This window comes from Euleptes europaea, chromosome 18 (genome assembly GCF_029931775.1).
Source record: "Euleptes europaea isolate rEulEur1 chromosome 18, rEulEur1.hap1, whole genome shotgun sequence".
In the NCBI taxonomy this organism is placed as follows: Eukaryota; Metazoa; Chordata; class Lepidosauria; order Squamata; family Sphaerodactylidae; genus Euleptes; species Euleptes europaea.
This window is the reverse complement of record NC_079329.1, coordinates 9,246,914-9,264,012: the sequence shown is the minus strand read 5'-3', so window position 1 is coordinate 9,264,012 and position 17,099 is coordinate 9,246,914. Positions and strand designations below refer to the sequence as shown.

Below are 17,099 nucleotides of genomic sequence, written 5' to 3'. Positions count from 1 at the left end.
GTCACCGTAGCGAAGGCCACTTCAGGGACATTTCTCTCAATCCAGTCTACATAGGACGACACTTGAGTGTAGACACCAGGACGGTTGGGCTCCCCACACAAATCCCCCCAGATCACTATCCCAGCCAGCAGCCAGGTATCGCTAACACGGCAAGACAAGGGTCCCCCGGAGTCACCCTAGAAAAGGGGGCACAGGGAGGGGGTGATTTAGATCAACGTTCGGCTGGCCCATGAGATGTTGGGGTGCAGTCGGTGGAGAACTGAACCGAAGGAGGACACAGTTTGGTCAGGAAGGCCCAGCTCATTCCGTGGGGTGAGGTCCGATAAACTGCGGTGCCATGGTAGAAACCTCATGGAAAGTGTTAGCCTGAAGTGGAAGGAAGCGGCGAGAGCCTCTGGGGAGGTTTAGGAGGTAGATGAAATAATTTCCACAAAAAGCCTGTAGCCAGCAGCTACAGGAGAAGGCCTGAATTCGCAGGCCAGGGAAGATTGGGGAAAGTACCGAGGGCACCGGCAGAAACGTAAATCACACGGCAGATCAAGGTAGAAAGATTTATGTGAGAAATGAGCTGGCAGGAGACTGGCATGGGATGCCAAGCAGCAAATTCAGAGTTAAGGGAAGGGACGGGAACTGGCATGAGGAAGAGATTGGACTGAATTTCCTAGTTTGGCGGGAGTCTTCTCCACTGCAAGGCTGCAAAGCGAAGGTCATTTTGGGCCTACGCCGGTTGCCTCCAGCCACGATACAGTGGTTTTTCAAAGCAGTAGGCTGGTACGAATTAACTGGCTAGAAGCAACTGAAGTGAGGCGTGAACCAAGTTGACCTCAGCCTACGCTAGACCGTGGCTAATGGGACTGGCCCAAGGCAGACGCTGGTCTGAATCTCACAGCCTGGAGGGAGCATCTGCTTACGTGCAGGGCCGCCATCTTGTAACCGTAAGATCAGAGTCTATTCAACACGGTTACATGCTTTCAGAAGACAAAGCAAAATTCTGAGATGTGACCGATTGAAACAGCGCGACCATCCTATTGCGTACGGGGTGGAAGTGGTGGTAAAGAAGAGGCCCTCTTCCCTATACAATCGTTTGGCACCTGGGTTTACCAACCAGATATGAAGTGCAATTTATAGGAGGTAACAGAGGCTCAGGAGAAGGAGGAAAAGGACGGGCAGGTTGGCCGGGCGGGCCCAGGAGGCGGTGTTTTCCGAGGAAGGTGGTCTAGGGGTGATTGGACGGGCCCAGCCTGGCTGAGGCTGCATCTCATCGTAACGGCCTGGCCGGCCAGCTGTAACATTGGGGCACATGCCCTCCTCGGACACGGGCGCCATATCGACAGTCGCTTGGCTGAACTCCATCTCTGGGATGTTCTTCTTAATCCAGGCAGCATAGTTCGAGGTGCGAATATAGACACCAGGCCTGTTGGGGGCCCCGCATGCATCTCCCCAGCTTACAACCCCGGCCAGGAGCCAGGCGTTGCCTACGCGGCAGGACAGGGGTCCTCCGGAGTCACCCTAGAAAAACGGCAGGAATTAGGAAGGAAAGGTGCACGCGGTGAGGCAACTTGGGAAGATGGGGAGGAGGAAGCTGGAGGGGTCGGGGAGCGAAACATAACTCTAGAAAGATCACGAATATCAAATAAGGGGGCCAGCATCTTGAGGTAGTCAGTCATCACAAGATCATTATGTGCAGGTTAATGTTCTCAGCTTGCTGGGGGTAAAGGGAAGACGACTGGGGAAGGCACCGGCAAACCACCCCGTAAACAAAGTCTGCCTGGGAAATGTTGGGATGTGACGTCACCCCATGGGTCAGGAATGACCCGGTGCTTGCACAGGGGTCTCCCTTTACCTTTAATGTTCTCGTACTGCTCGGTCCAGTAGGGGAACTGCTTTTCTGTAGGCTGTGACCACAGAGCCACTTGAAAACTTAAAAGCCCGTAACCTCATCACAAAACCTTTGCTGAGCCAGGATCAGAGGTGAGGATTTTTGCCATCAGGACATGTGTGACAGGCCCAGCCTACACAGCTGGAGTTGTCTGAGCATTTCAGCAGCACTATGAGATGAACCACAAGAAAATGGCTCCTTTGCCACAGCTATGACTCATGATAAGACAACACAATCTGAGCAACAAAGGGATTTTTCAGGACATATATTTGTAAGTGAAAAGGGAGATTCAAATCCACAAGTCAACCAGAACACTTTCTTTCCCCCACTTCCGTTTGCATAAATGGATGCTTAGCTAAGATGTTTTGGTGGGGGGGGGGGGAAATACACCCAAATTGTCTGGTGGTGGTAGTGCTGGAAAGTGCCGTCAAGTCACAACTGACTCATGGCAACCCTGTAGGGTTTTCAAGGCAAGAGACGAACAGAGGTGGTTGGCCATTGCCTGCCTCTGCATCGCAACCCTGGACTTCCTCGGTGGTCTCCCATCCAAGGACTAACCAGGGCCTATCCTGCCTAGCTTCGGAGATATAAAGAGATCGGGCTAGCCTGGGACATCCAGGTCACGGCAAAAATTGTCCTAATGAACCTTAATTAGCATGGGGCACCAATCTATCAGGAAGTTCAAATGAAATTGAAATGGACCAGTGCCCCAAGTTACACAAAACACGCAGCTCTTTTAATTCACTCACCCTCCCTCTCCCTCCTTCCCCTAACGACTGGGCCCTCTTCTCCCCTTCACGGGACCTTACGGGAGAGCCAGCATGGTGTAGTGGTTAAGAGCAGTGGTTTGGAGTGGTGGAACCGGGTTTGATTCCTCACTCCTCCACATGGGCGCTGGAGGCTAATCTGGTGAGCTGGATTTGTTTCCCCCGCTTCTACACACAAAGCCAGCTGGGTGACCTTGGGCTAGTCACAGCTCTCAGAGCTCTCTCAGCCCCACCTACCTCACAGGGTGTCTGTTGTGGGGAGGGGAAGGTGATTGTCAGCCGGTTTGAGTCTCCCTTAAATGGTAGAGTAAGTTGGCATATAAAAACCAACTCTTCTTCTTCTTACCTGACAGGCATCCTTCCTGCCCTCAGCATGGCCAGCGCACATCATGTCATTGTGGATGATGTGGGGGTCCTCAGGATCAGGGTTCAAACTGTACAGGCAGCGGCAGGTGTCGGTCCCAAGAATGGGCACGTCTAGCTGCTGCAGGGTCTTGGGTGAAGGGAGGCTGGCTGAATGGAAGAGAATTCGGGATTAGCGGCTGGGGGTGTCGAGAGGCTGCCCTGGATGGAGGGGTGCCGTGCTCCACCCGAATGGCAGACCTCGTTCCAAATACAGGCCACGCCACAGATTTATCAGAAGCGGGACTGGGCGGTGGTTGGTGGCAGGAGCTTTCTGCGCAATTGCCAGACAGAAAGTGCTCTGCACATAGCCAAAGGAACCCCACTGTTATTATTTCTAATGTGCGGAAATTGAAAGGTTTCTGAGACTGAGCCCCGAAGAGTACAGCTTGCCTTGGGGAAACGTGTGGCAGCGTGAGGCCCCTCTGTCAGCAGGCAAACACTCCCATCCCGAATGCGGTTTGTGTCAGGGCCGGCGTCGGCATACCCTGAGGCGGGGCAGCTGCCTGGGCCCAAGGCTTCTGGTGGGGCCCACTGACTCAGACCCCTGCCAAATGTCCACGTGCCTTTCCCTGCCCATTTGCTTGCAAACACTCCACCACCTACGCTCCCAGCTTTGATGGGGAAGGTCATACAGACTGTGCACAGCAGCAGCATTTCCGGCGGCCACAGCAGCTGCGGGGGCCAGCCAGTGCTGGGGAGGGGAGGGACTGTGACTCAGTGGCAGAGCATCTGCTTGGCATTCAGAAGGTCCCAAGTTCAATCCCGGCATCTCCAGTTAAAGGGACTAGGCAAGCAGGTTATGTGAAAGACCTCTACCTGAGACCCAGGAGAGCCACTGCCAGTCTGAGTAGACAGCACTGACTTTGACCAAAGGATGGACTTTGATGGACTCAGTATATGGCAGCTTCATGTGTTCACATGGAAAGGGCATGCACGTGGTGCAGGCGGCCGTGAGCACAGGCAGTAGTAGGGATTGTGAGCAAGGGAAGGATTCACAGTCAGCTGGGAATACACATAAGTGGATGGTTTAAAAGTGAGGCATGAGGGGGGCCTGGGGTGGGCTGAAGTGGGCCCCTGGGCACTGTCTGCCCAGGGCCTCCCAAAACCCAGAACTGGCGTGGGTTCGTGTGACAGAGCTAAGACAAGAATCGTGGAATAAGCCAGGATTACGGTTCCCCAGTGTGAAATATTCCTCCTTACTAGATGTGAGCACATTGCCCCAGCCAGTGACGGTGCACTTCATGCCGACGGGGAAGCTGACAGAAGAGGCGGGAAGGCAGATGGGCCGGACGGTGCGGCTGTACGCGACCGGCTGCTTGAGCTTCACCAGGGCGATGTCCCCTTTAGACCCTTCGTTTTCCACATAGTCGGGATGTTTGATGACCCTCTCCACCTGCCTCACTACCATCTCCTGCGTGGGGTTTTTGAGCTGGAAGGCCCCCAGGGTCACGTCGTAAATCTCCTTCGGGTTCACGCTGTAGAGAGAAGAGAAATCAACATTTCTAACGGGGAAAAGGGATACATCCCCAAGAAACATCCTGATGGATCAAACCGTCCTGTCTAGCATCTTATCTCGAGAAGCAGCTATCCCTCTCTTGGAAGCACACAAATGGGCCACTGAAGGCATTAGCCTTCACTCACATTCCGCCCCCAGAGACAAATATTTGAGGCATGCTACCTCTGAACACGGAGATCACGTTTATTTCACTGAATCATAGAGTTGGAAGGGACCACCAGGGTCATCTAGTCCAATCCCCTGCACAATGCAGGACATTCACAACTACCCCCCCGACACCCCCAGTGACCCCTACTCCATGCCCAGAAGATGGCCAAGATGCCCTCCCTCTCATGATCTCCCTAAGGTCATACAATCAGCATTGCTGACAGATGGCCATCTAGCCTCTGCTTAAAAACCTCCAGGGAAAGAGAGCTTACCACCTCCCGAGGAAGCCTGTTCCACTGAGGAACCACTCTGTTAGAAAAATTTTCCTAATTTATCCTAGCCAAGGATAGACCCTATCCTCCATTAATTTTTCCTTAGTATTTTCAAGGTCGGCGACCCTCAGCACACCTTGGCGTGGTAAATTCTGCAAGTTAACTATGTGTTATTCAAAGAACTCCATTCTTCAGGCACTCAGTTTCACTGAGGTCTGTTATATCATGGTGGCTAAGAAACAGACTTTACCACCAATCAAGGAACCTCTTGGTTGAATCTCCTCCACCACCCCCAACTCATGAGACAGGCTTTAGCAGATTACGTACATGAAGGGATTTGAGCACTCAAAAGTGTTAGGCAAAAGCTAAGTATGAACATTGTGACCCTGAGTTCTAGGGTCACAGAAGAGAGTGAAACATTTCTCTGTATCCTACACTGTCCTCATTTCTCATCAGACTGAAAACTAGCTCTGAAGCTAGTTGATGCTTCCAAAAGGTACCCTTCCCTTCCTGTTGCTACTCTCGAATACTCAAAACCAGGGAGACCTTATGGGAGGGGGACACTCACCTGGGAAAGCAGTGGGCTGCCGTGATCACCCACTCAGGGGTGATGAGGGTGCCTCCACAGACATGATGCGTTCCGTGGATATTAAGGCTAACCTGCCAGGGCCACTGTCCGCTCTGGGCATCTGTGCCGCCCACGATCCGCCCCAGGGCGGGCACCCCACATAACACTGCAGATAAGAGAGACAAGTTCTGTAAAGAGTTCTGCAGAGTGGAAAAAATGTTTCTTACGTGACGATAATAAGCGATTGGAACGTGTGTGTACATGCATGCCAGCCATAGATCGCCGTGGGCTCTTAAACTGATCTTCATTGCTTTGTTTTTTATAATTCTGTAACCTGCCTTGGGGACGTGCAACGGTATGATATAGCCTGATCTCGTCAGATCTCAGAAGAAGAAGAAGAGTTGGTTTTTATATGCTGACTTTCTCTACCACTTAAGGAAAAATCAAACCAGCTTACAATCACCTTCTCTTCCCCTCCCCACAACAGACACCCTGTGAGGCAGGTGGGGCTGAAAGAGTGTGACTAGCCCAAGGTCACCCAGCTGGCTTCATGTGTAGGAGTGGGGAAACGAACCCAGTTCACCAGATTAGCCTCCACCGCTCATGTGGAGGAGTGGGGAATCAAAACCGATTCTCCAGATCAGAGTCCACCGCTCCAAACCACCGCTCTTAACCATCACACCATGCTGGAAGCTAAGTAGGGTCAGTACTTAGACAGGGGACTACCAAGGAAGGCTCTGCAGAGGAAGATAATGGCAAACCACCTCTGCTTCTCACTTGTCTCGTACATAAAATCTGCCTTGAGTCTCAACAAGAAAGACCAATGATAAACAAATGAACAAATCCATTAATAAACAAATAATTACATGTGCGGCATTCGGCCGGCAAGACTTCTGCTCACTGCACATATGACAACTGCACTGGCACAGAAGGAGCCCTCTCTAGGACAGGGGGAGGCAACCCCCCACCCCAGCATGTGTGCCAAACAGTCTATTTTGCTCAACCCAGAGGGCCAGTTCTCTGCCCCTGAGGTACTGGAAGGACCACTGAGAGCCAACCTGCCTGCCTTCCAGGGTGACTGCCAAAATGCAACCTCCAATTCCCACCACCCCTTGCTTACTAGCGCACCAGCTTCTTCGGAGGTTGACGTTTCAGGCTTTTTGCCACTGAGGTTGAAAAGGTTGCCAGCCACAGATCCAAGGTTTCCTTTGGTAACAGGAAACATTGATGGCAAAAGAAAGGCTATGGAGCGACTGAATAACGATGAACACATGAAGCTGCCTTATACTGGATCAGACCCTCGGTCCATCAAAGTCAGTATTGTCTACTCAGACCGGCAGCGGCTCTCCGGGGTCTCAGGCAGAGGTCTTTCACATCACCCACCAGCCTAGTCCCTTTAACTGGAGATGCCAGGGATTGAACCCGGGACCTTCTGCATGCCACGCAGATGCTCTACCGCTGAGCCACTGCCCCTCCCTGATGGCGGTGGGGAGGATAAGATTTACCCCCAAGAGAACCGGAAGAACTTTCAGTAGATGTTTTCGTGTAACATTCAAAGGTTTCTTACCATTTTGAGCGCTGGTCTCTTTTACGACTGCAGGGGATGGAGCCAGCAGGAAAGAGAAGGAAACAAGAAGAGAGAGGAAAAGGACTGAATTAAAAACTTGTATCAAACATTCCAATGAAACAAAATGAACAGCACCTAAAACCGTTCAGTTCATGCAAAAACCAGATGCATTTCTGTGCACTGTAAAGGCACCCGGCCTCACTCTATCTCAAAGTCAAGATAATACCACAGGGCAACCCGTGGCATCCTTTGCCACTACTAGGTGCCCATACTGTGCCTCAGTCCAGCAAGCTCCTTTCCTCTTCCAGAGCTGGAATATTCTCAGGGAGAGAAGCCCAAGACAAGGCACTTATTCTATCAGGTCCTCGAGAGACCACCATGGGACGGCCAGGTGCTTTCTCAGCTCCCCACCCACCGCATCACACCTTTAGTGACCAAGTTGGTTTTAGTTATGGCGTGGGTTTTGAGTGGTCAGTAGGGCAACGTTAACAAATAACTGTGCTGGATTGTATGCTGCTATTACTGTGTCAATTCAGGCCACAGGCAAGGAACCGCATATTTAAATGCTCCCTCACTCCTGCAGAAAAACATTTCCCTCCAGATAGAAAACTGGCATGCTAAGGAAACGACGGGGCTGAACACTACTGCAACAGGCTACTTGGGACAGAGGAACAACATTCGAACACGAAACCTCCCCCTGCAGCCTGAAGTGATGCAGTCGGGGGGGGGGGGGGAATTAGCCTGTTTACCACTCTTCATCATCAATTTATTTATTACGGTCAAAGACCAGCTTACACAAAAAGAAATATCATAAATAATTTAAAAAGACTAGTATTTGATCAAGTAAAACAAAAATTTAGTTACAACAACTCTTGGTAAAATGGTCTGTTTAACATAAAAGACATTATGACAGCTTCTTCTGCCTTATTACACATGCCCTGGCACAGAATCTTGCAACCTGATAGGTAATATCTTTAACAGAATCACCTAATAACAAAATAGTGTGGCTAACTCTATCTGGGAAGCTAGACAAAATTGGATCGATGAACATTTTACGTATGTCTTGATAAAATGGGCAGTGTAAAAGAACATGTTCAACTGTTTCCACCATTCCAGATTGACATTGACAGAGGCGGAATTCATAAGGGAGACGGGCATATCTCCCTTCAAGAAGAGCCGATGGGAGGGCATTAAAGTGGGCCAAAGTAAAGGCTCTCCGATATTTAGGGTAATCTAAGGCATAGAGATAATTTGCAGGAGCCAAAAAATTAATACGGTTCTCCGCTACTGGAACCGAGTGAGCCCTTGATCCGTCAGCTTGAAGGGCAGCGTCCCAAAGCCTCTGTTTAGCTATAGTTTTTGCTTTTTGCTCCTTGATAGCCAAGATTTAGTAGAGTTGTGCTTGATAAACTTAAACGTTGCAATTTATCCTCAATTGATTTAATCCATCTTGAGGACTGTTTACCACTCAAGAATCATGTGAAATGTCCCTTGCGTGCCAGATATACCTGCACTGGCATTTCAAGGCCCTTTGAAATGCCAAGGGTCTGCCTGGAAAGACACAGGACAAAGAGAAGGAGCCTCTCAGGCACCTGGATGCCTTTATCAGCTGATGAAAGCAGGCAGAAACTCAACCCCTCACCGTTACACCACCATGAAATCACACCATGAAATCGCACAGCTGCTAAAAGCACAGGACCTTGTAAGAAAGCAAAAACGCGGCAACCCTGTCCAGAGCAAAAGTCATTGTTGTGAGGAAGGACTGTGTCCCGACACTTTTCGTTTTGGAAATGACATCATGAGAGTGACAGGGGCCTTTCCCCGTCTCTTCCTCCGGCTGCACTTTCTGACCCAGGAGCGCTCCTCCAGCTCCAGTTTCCCTTCCGTGGAGCAGCTTCCCAGGAACTTGGGTGTCTCACCCTGTGAGTCTGGAGCAACTTTCTGAGAAGAGCAATCCTGTCATGCCAGAGATTCCTGGGAGATGAGCCGCTGCTGACTTGGGTCGCATCCAGGCACAGATTCACCAGGGAACAGTGCGTGAAAACCTGAATTACCAACCAAGGAGGAGGAGGGGTTCCCCAGAGTTTCATGCCCAAAGGCAGCCAATGACTCAAGGGGAAGGCCAGGCAAGGCTTAGACCCTCTAAGAGGCTGAGCTTGACTCTTCTTCAAAGGGGGGGGGGGAAACGGTTCAAGTTTCAAGGGAGGGAATCTATTACAGAGAAAGCAACTGGCCCATGATCTTTTGCAAACACAAAACTGCATGCCCAAACCAAACTTTGTTCCCCCTCTGTTCCTTCCTGTATACACAGCAAACAGACCTTGTTCTGACAAAGTAAAGAGGAAGAAGAGTTGGTTTTTATATGCCGACTTTCTCTACCACTGAAGGAAGAATCAAACCGGTTTACAATCACCTTCCCTTCCCCTCCCCACGACAGACACCCTGTGAGGTAGATGGGGCTGAGAGAGCTCTAAGAGAGCTGTGACTACCCCAAGGCCACCCAGCTGGCTTCATGTGGAGGAGTGGGGAAACAAATCCATTCACCAGATTAGCCTCTGCCGCTCATGTGGAAGAGTAGGGATTCAATCCCGGTTCTCCAGATCAGAGTCCACTGCTCCAAACCACTACACCATGCTGGCTCTCAGGAGTGAACTTTGTGCATGTTTGGAGATACTTTTATTCCCCTACATGTTCCAGAGCTGACCCCTGATGCTAAATATCGATTCTGGGGTTGAAGACCAGTCAATGGACTCAAAGTAAGCCCATCTTCAACTTAAATTCACTTTATGACCTGTGCTCCCTTCATGTTTATCCCTGCAGGGAAGTTTGTTGCACCCAACTCATTTGGTCCCAAGCATTTGGCAGCAAGGTGATATATACATCCACCCTGTCCAGTTCTCCAGATTCCCTTCCCCCACACACACCCCACTGGCTGCATTCAGAAATCACAATAAACCATAGTTACTGCACTATACTCTGGTTAGTCTACTGGACATAAGTAACATATCCCAGTTAGTACCTGAACCCCAGTTTGACTGTCTCTTTTCTCCTCTCTGCCTCCCAGCAAGCAGGGAAAACACCCTATAATCGTTCTCTCTGGCACCAGGCAGCCACAGCTGTTCAACAAACCAAGGTTCATTAATTCAGGCAAACCTCAGTTAGTACAAGCCACAGTTAACACACCAGCTGCAAATCCTGGTTTGGTACCAACCAACAACCCCGACTTTGTCTGACTGCCTGCATTCAGGTATTTCAACCGACTGGAGTTTCGTCCACTTATGGGTCTATCATGTCATCTGAATGCAGACCACCATGCCCCAGACTAGAGGATACCATCTGCTCCACTTTGGGGGACCCTGACTGATTCAGAAAAGAACGTACAAACAAACGCTTGAGGGAGCATCCCTCCATGGGGTAGGATGCTACTTCAGCTGGATGCTACTTCAGCTGGATGCTACTTCCCGCCTGCCCTCAAACCAAGCAGACCTGAGTTGTGTAGGCTACTCAACTCTATTCCGAAAGGGGGGGACCCTCCACCACAAACAGACACTCAAAAAGACTCACAACACAAAGCTGGCCTCTAATCCTAGTCTGCAACCACACTGGTTGCTACATTGGCCCAGCCATTAGGAAGCCGTCATGGTGAGCAAAGCAAATAGGATGTTTAAAAATAGAGCCAGGGCCAACTGGTTGGGTGAGCTGGTTCGGACGTCCAAGACTGCCCCACCCTCAGAGGCAAAATGTCACAAAAGGAAAGGTGCGTGACCTATGCCTGCCCTCTCACACCTCAGCTAGAGCCCCTGTGTTGGAAGAGCAGAAGGGCTGCCAATCTTCCTGCGGGGTCTGGAAATCTCCCAAAATTACAACTGATCTCCAGACAGGTATCAGCTCCCCTGGAGAAAATTGCTGCTTTGGAGGGCGGACTCTATGGCGTTATACCCTGCCGAAGTCCCCTCCCCAACCCCCCCTCCTCAGGCTCCACCCCCAAACCTCCAGAAATTCCCCAGCCTGGAGATGGCAACCCTAACAGCAGGGGCCTGACGGCCGCAAAGCTGAGCCCAAAGAACGTAGGAGACGTGCTTCTCGATTCATCCCGAGGGCAGATCTGGGCCACGTCCTCGTCCCGCTTGAGTGCTAAGGGCAATCCTGTCCCCCCCAGCAATACCTTTGCAAGACATCAAATTTTAACCTGGCTAACTCCAGTCTGACCCCACTGTTTCCAGACAAACTAAAAGAGTCTGTGAAAAAACCAGCCTCTTTAGATACGTAGGCCCTGTCATCTCTTTCTTGACAGAAGCGCTATGCTTTCAAAGCTGCAATGGCAGGTGGAATTTAAACTGATGCAGCTCTGTACAGCACGGGGAAGAAGAGTTGGTTTTTATATGCCGACTTCCTCTACCACTTAAGGGAGACTCAAACCGGCTTACAATCACTTTCCCTTCTGCTCCCCACAACAGACACCCTGTGAGGTAGGTGGGGCTGAGCGAGTGTGACTAGCCCAAGGTCACCCTGCTAGCTTCATGTGGAGGAGTGGGGAAACCAACCCGGTTCACCAGATTAGCCTCCGCCGCTCATGTGGAGGAGTGGGGGAATCAAAACCGGTTCTCCAGATCAGAGTCCACCGCTCCACCGGGTGCAGGCTCATGGGGAAAAACTACCTGATTGTTTGTATCACACCCTACTGGTAAAAGGTCCATCAGGAATACAGAGGCTCCATTAAGATTCACACCCAAACTGATTTGACTGTCTTAAGATATATGTCTTACAAATTGTTCTCCACCATTGTTCATAGAATGCTATGAATCTAATTTATTTTATTAAAAAAAGCTAGGGCTCCAGATTGCTGCGGAAACACACAAATCGTTTGCAAAACGGCTGCAATTCCTCTTTGAAATGAGAAATACACTCTGCCCATGCTCAGAAGTACCTTTCGCTTTGTAATCAAGCTCCAAGGCTGAGCCCTGCCATTAAAAAAAAGCTTCAGAAGTTACATCCCAATGAACTTAAGGTTCAAATTAAACTCTTTGAAATGAGACATACACTCTGCACATGCTCAGAAGTACCTTTCACTTTGTAATCAAACGCCATGGCTGAGCCCTGCCATTAAAAAAAAGCTTCAGAAGTTACGCCCCAATGAACTTAAAAGTTCAAATTAAACTCTGGGGAAAGATTAGTTTATTCCTTTCCGGTATTTCGATTAGGGAGGTCACCCAATTTAAGAAATCATAATCAATTGTGTGATTTTTAACTGATCTAATAAATTGGTTCAATTTGCATGGAGCTGTTCTAAAAGAAAGAAGCATCCTTTGTTTTAACAGCAGGCACTGCCTGAGAACAGGAATCCCCATCCTTTCTCACACAGGAGGGAATGCTTCTCTAACCACGAACATGCCATCAGGCTTTTTATAAGCACCTGCATTAAAGATAATGTTGGAAACATTTAATCAGGAGCGCCTGTATAATCAAAACATCCTTAACTGCTGTAGCATAGAGGCTGTAATCCTGGAGGATCCAGATTCAAATTCTGACCGTGCCTCAATCTGCTCAACCCCAGCTCCCTCCCTCTAGCTGCAACAGGGGGGATATTTTTAGCCTACCTTACAGGAGTGTTGCAAGGACCGCGAGAAGATAATATATGTAAAGTGCTTTGAATGTTTTGGAAGTGCTTAATAGAGGTGTCTTATTATATTCAATTAACTGACTACTCAACCAAATATTGTCAGCCCTGGTCTGGATACCATCTCCTTTGATGGAGACTTCAGGCTTAAATGCACACATGCTAGTGAAGGATTTGCACATGACATATTCACACACACCAAAAAGTGCCAAAGTCTGAAGGTCGCCACCGCCTGCTTCACGCTCTCTCCCTCTTTCAAGACTGTCCAGTTATAACAAGGAGTTTCAGGTTGTCAGGAAAAAAAGATAATGGGAGTTTCACAAGCTGGTTTCCTAGTTTGTTAAAAAAGAAAAAGGGGGCGGGGAGAGAAGCAGCAGCCCTAGGTGGATATCCAGGGAGCCCAGGAAGAAAAGCAAGGTGTCCCCCCCCCCTTTGTAAGACCCAATTGCCTGTTTTCGGTGATTCAGGTGATGTCCCACAATTGTTTGGGTGGTGATTTATTTTGAAAGGCAATCATGGTGGCTGATTCAGGGCCACAATAGCAGTGGAGTGTCGTCCCCCACCCCCCAAAAAAACCCTTTCTTCACTATGCAAACTGCTCTCCTGCTGTGCTATTTGCCTTGGGGGGTGCGGGCTATGCATGTTTTCCCCCCACAAGGCAAACAGCAGCTCTGGTGGGAAAATGGTGCTGGGGAAATGATGCATATGCGTGATGGGGAAAAGTCTTTTTAAAAAATCCCCCCCATCTGCGGTTCCAGTCCAAATCTGAATTTCAGAAAACAGAGGGAGATTCGGATCACGGATCTTGCTAGTTTGACTCTCTCTCCTGCTACTAGAGATAAATACCTCTCAACAAGTACTGTCTGTATTCCCTCCATCACCAAAACAATCCATGTATCTGAAGTTAAAGGGCAGGGCTGCCAGGTATGCTGGGGGGTGGGTGGGGAGAGACAATGGTGATTCGTAAGCAGATAGGAGGCAAGCCCTTTTTCCTTTGAAAAAGTCATCTCTTCCTTCTAAGGTGGTGACGCTTTCTTTCCTGGCAGGGTTCCCCAGCATTTAACAGGTGCATGGCAGGTTCATGCTTAAGGAGGGCAGCCTTTCGACATTGGTGATCGCTTCATCCGTTGAACACCGGCCTGTACTGTATTAAAAGCACAGGAACTCCTACAGAAAGAAGAGTTGGCTGTCCTACTTCTTTCCAAGCCTGAGTCAGGTTCACAGAGAGAAAGAGAGAGATCCCAGCCCCCCTCCCCCCTGGCTTTCTGTCAGTGTTTTCCCAACACTCAAGAGGACCTTTGTCCTCAAGGAATGTAGCACCCACCCCATCCCACCTCCTCCTAACTATGCACTCAGCACTAACTTCAGAAACAAGAATGGAAGACTGAACGATATCTGCTAAAATTAAAAGGCACCCACCGCTATCACCAATTTTTTAAAAATACACTTCAGTCCAAGAATCTCCCCAAAAATGTCAACTGTGCGAAAACCATTCCTTGTGTTAACAGAATTTCTTTCAGAGGCGCTGTCAGTGCTGAATACCAGCGGCCAATGAAGCAGGCGTCCATCAGACATAATTGAGCTTCGTGTTTTGTTTTTAATTGGCGTGGCAGATTCAAGGTTTAAAAATCCAGCCCTAGAGCCTGTTTCCACTCTCAAGGTTCAAGCTGGGAACGCCGTGAAGCCAAAAAAAACCTTCTTTTTTGGGGGGAAAGGACAAGTGTGCCTCTGAGCGGGCGCAGAGCTCCTCTTCTTCCTCGCAGGCGAATCACCCTCAACCAGCCTCCACACGTCTTCAGCGATGGGATTTCCGAGGCGAGAAACCAGATATTCAGGCAGTCGTGAGTTCCAGCCCTTCTGGGCAGGTACTGGCGAACTTTGGTGAATCACGGCATTGATCCTTCGGAACGCCACGTACCGCAGGGACCCACAGGTAGACGCCCGCCTGGGCTCCGGTTCAAATCACCTGGGGCTCCGGTTCAAATCACCTGGGTTGCTTCTTGGCCCAAACAGGCGCTTCCACCTTGCCCCTGGACACAGCCCCCGGCCTCACAAAGGTATCCCCACCAGCCCCTGAATCTTAAAACCTACCCGCTTCCCACCCCTGACTTCCAAAAGCTAAAGGCCAGGTTTTTCTAATGGCCACTATTTAGGATTATTGAATGCCATCCTGTTTTATTATTATAAAAGGTAACACCTTTTATTCCATCTGGTGCCTTCCATCTGCTCACCTCCCTGAAGCCTGTTGCATTGCGATTCATATGTTTAGAGGCGCCTAGGTCCTTCAGTATAACAATTATACGATTTTACAGGACTATTTTAAAACGTTTTAACACTTTCATTGATTAATAGGAGTTTTTCTATTCTGTAAGCCGCTCGGAGCCCGGCTTTGGCCTGGGAGAGCGGGGTAACAAATGGAAATAATAAACAAACATACGGAGTACAGCCTTTTAATTAGGTTTCTAAAGTATGTTTAAATTGATGTTTCATGATCTTATTGTTGCAACCCGCTCTGAGCTGGGCTCGCCGGGAATGAGGGCAGGCTATCAATATCAGGAATGAATAAATAAATAAGTAAATAATTGGGGGGGGGGAGAAAGCCCCTAGGAGTGATAACTAAACCCTTTTTGATATATGCCACTACCGCTGCTAGATTGGTCTATGCTAAGAAATGGAAAATGTCAGAGATACCTGACAAAACCGCATGGATAGATAAAATGATGGAATTAGCTGAAATGGCAAAACTAACAGCATTAATAAATCAAAAAGAAGATTTTGAATTTGTGGCAGAATGGGAGGCATGGACAATATACTGTATGAATGAATTTGATTGTGATATCAAGGGATATGTTTTGATCTAATTCAGATTTGTTGAGATAATTAAGAGGTGACAAGGGTTAACTAGATATATATGATAAAGACACAGGTGATTTGTTACAAAGCATTAGATAATAAATACAAAAAGAGTAACAAGGATAACATATGGACAGAGGAGGGGAGAAGGGAAGTCAAATATACATATATATATTTGTTAAACGATAAGATAAAACTTATTAGATTACATAATATGTTTATGGATATTTGTAACTGAAGTTGAATTAACTTGGGGGGGAAATATAAAAAAAAGGTCAGGGGAAAAAAGGAGTGATAACTAAACCTGACTCAGCTTTAAACAGGCGCAGGAGGCGAAAAAGGGCCTGAGGTAGAGAGGGAAGGAGAGAAACCCAGCACCTGGGAATGGGGGGGGCACAGGTGGCACCCCCCTCACCTGCCCGGTAAGGGGCCCCCCACCCCCAAGCCTACTCACCGCAGGCCAGCAAGAGGCCGAGGAGCATCCCGCGAGGTGGCAGCGGCCCCGCCATGTCCTCCTGCCGGCGCGTCCAAGTGCAAGAGCCCCGCCGGAGCTGCGCCAGGTAGTCCCTCGGGCAGGTGGACTGGGGCGGGGAGCCACCTGCCCGGCCTCGCCTCCCCGGGCTTTGACGGACAAGCCGTCCAACCTGTTGGGGCCGGGCTGGGCCGGGCTGGGCCAGCGCCAGTCACTCTCCCGGGGCCCATTTGCATGTCTCTCCGCCTGCCTCACCTGGCGCAGGTGGCGGCGGCGGCGGCGGCGGCGCCTCCTCTGTGCGCATGCCTCCCACGCGGGGGGGGGGGCGCGAGTTCCAGGCGTGGCGGGCTGGGGTCAAGTGGAGGGAGGCCCGCCGGCCCTTTGGAGGAGGTGGTCCAGTGGTGGTGGGAACACTGTTTAGGGGGGGGGGGTGGGTATCAGAGCACTGTGTATTTTGCAATTTATATTATACAATGTAACTGTGATGGTTTAATAAGTGCTCTTTTCGTTTTGTTTTTGTACTTTTGTACTTTATGTTTTCTTTTGTGTGTGTTTTGATTTATGTATATTATAATTTTTTTCTTTTTTTATTATTATTATAATACAAAACAATAAAAATTTATTTTTTTAAAAAAGGGAGGTGGTTTGGCTGATAAAGATAGACCACGACGGGTAGCCGGGTTAATCGGTCACCAGCAGCGGACTTGGTGGCCAGGAGTCAGAGGGGGCCACCCACAACTATAAGGCTATTATTTAATTTTTATAAGAAATAAATAAAATGTTCAAAAAAAAAACCACATAAGTGGGGGAAACGTACAATTAAAAAGATTGTGAAATAAAAGTATATTTCATTAATATACATACATACATACATATACATACATTGTACATATTACTGGCAGTATACAGTAGATACTAAATACATATGTTGTACATATTACTGGCAGTATACCGTAGATACTAAATGTAAATGTGTGTGTGTGTGTTAAGTGCTGTCAAGTCGCTTCCAACTCATGGCGACCCTATGAATCAAAGT

General features: G+C 49.1%; 1 protein-coding gene across 1 annotated transcript; it reads right to left on the bottom strand.

Moving 5' to 3' along the window:
• Nucleotides 1–122: 122 nt before the first annotated feature.
• On the bottom strand, nucleotides 123–16,367 carry PRSS8 (serine protease 8). The gene is made up of 8 exons (XM_056864214.1): nucleotides 16,319–16,367; nucleotides 16,046–16,189; nucleotides 7,122–7,148; nucleotides 5,555–5,720; nucleotides 4,252–4,526; nucleotides 2,993–3,159; nucleotides 1,106–1,509; nucleotides 123–176 (listed from the first exon to the last, which is right to left on the bottom strand). The coding sequence occupies exons 1-7, from the start codon at nucleotides 16,365–16,367 to the stop codon at nucleotides 1,123–1,125; spliced, it is 1,215 nt and encodes a 404-aa protein (XP_056720192.1). The 3' UTR covers nucleotides 123–176; nucleotides 1,106–1,122.
• Nucleotides 16,368–17,099: the final 732 nt, after the last annotated feature.

What these genes read in the sequence shown, in the direction of transcription:
- PRSS8 (XM_056864214.1), bottom strand. Translation starts at nt 16,367, where the DNA reads ATGCGCACAGAGGAGGCGCCGCCGCCGCCGCCGCCGCCACCTGCGCCA. An exon ending in GCAGCCCACTGCTTTCCCAG is followed by an intron (nt 4,527 to 5,554) that starts GTGAGTGTCCCC and finishes TTCTCTCTACAG; the next exon opens with CGTGAACCCGAAGGAGATTT. An exon ending in GCAGGAAGGATGCCTGTCAG is followed by an intron (nt 1,510 to 2,992) that starts GTAAGAAGAAGA and finishes CCGTTTTTCTAG; the next exon opens with GGTGACTCCGGAGGACCCCT.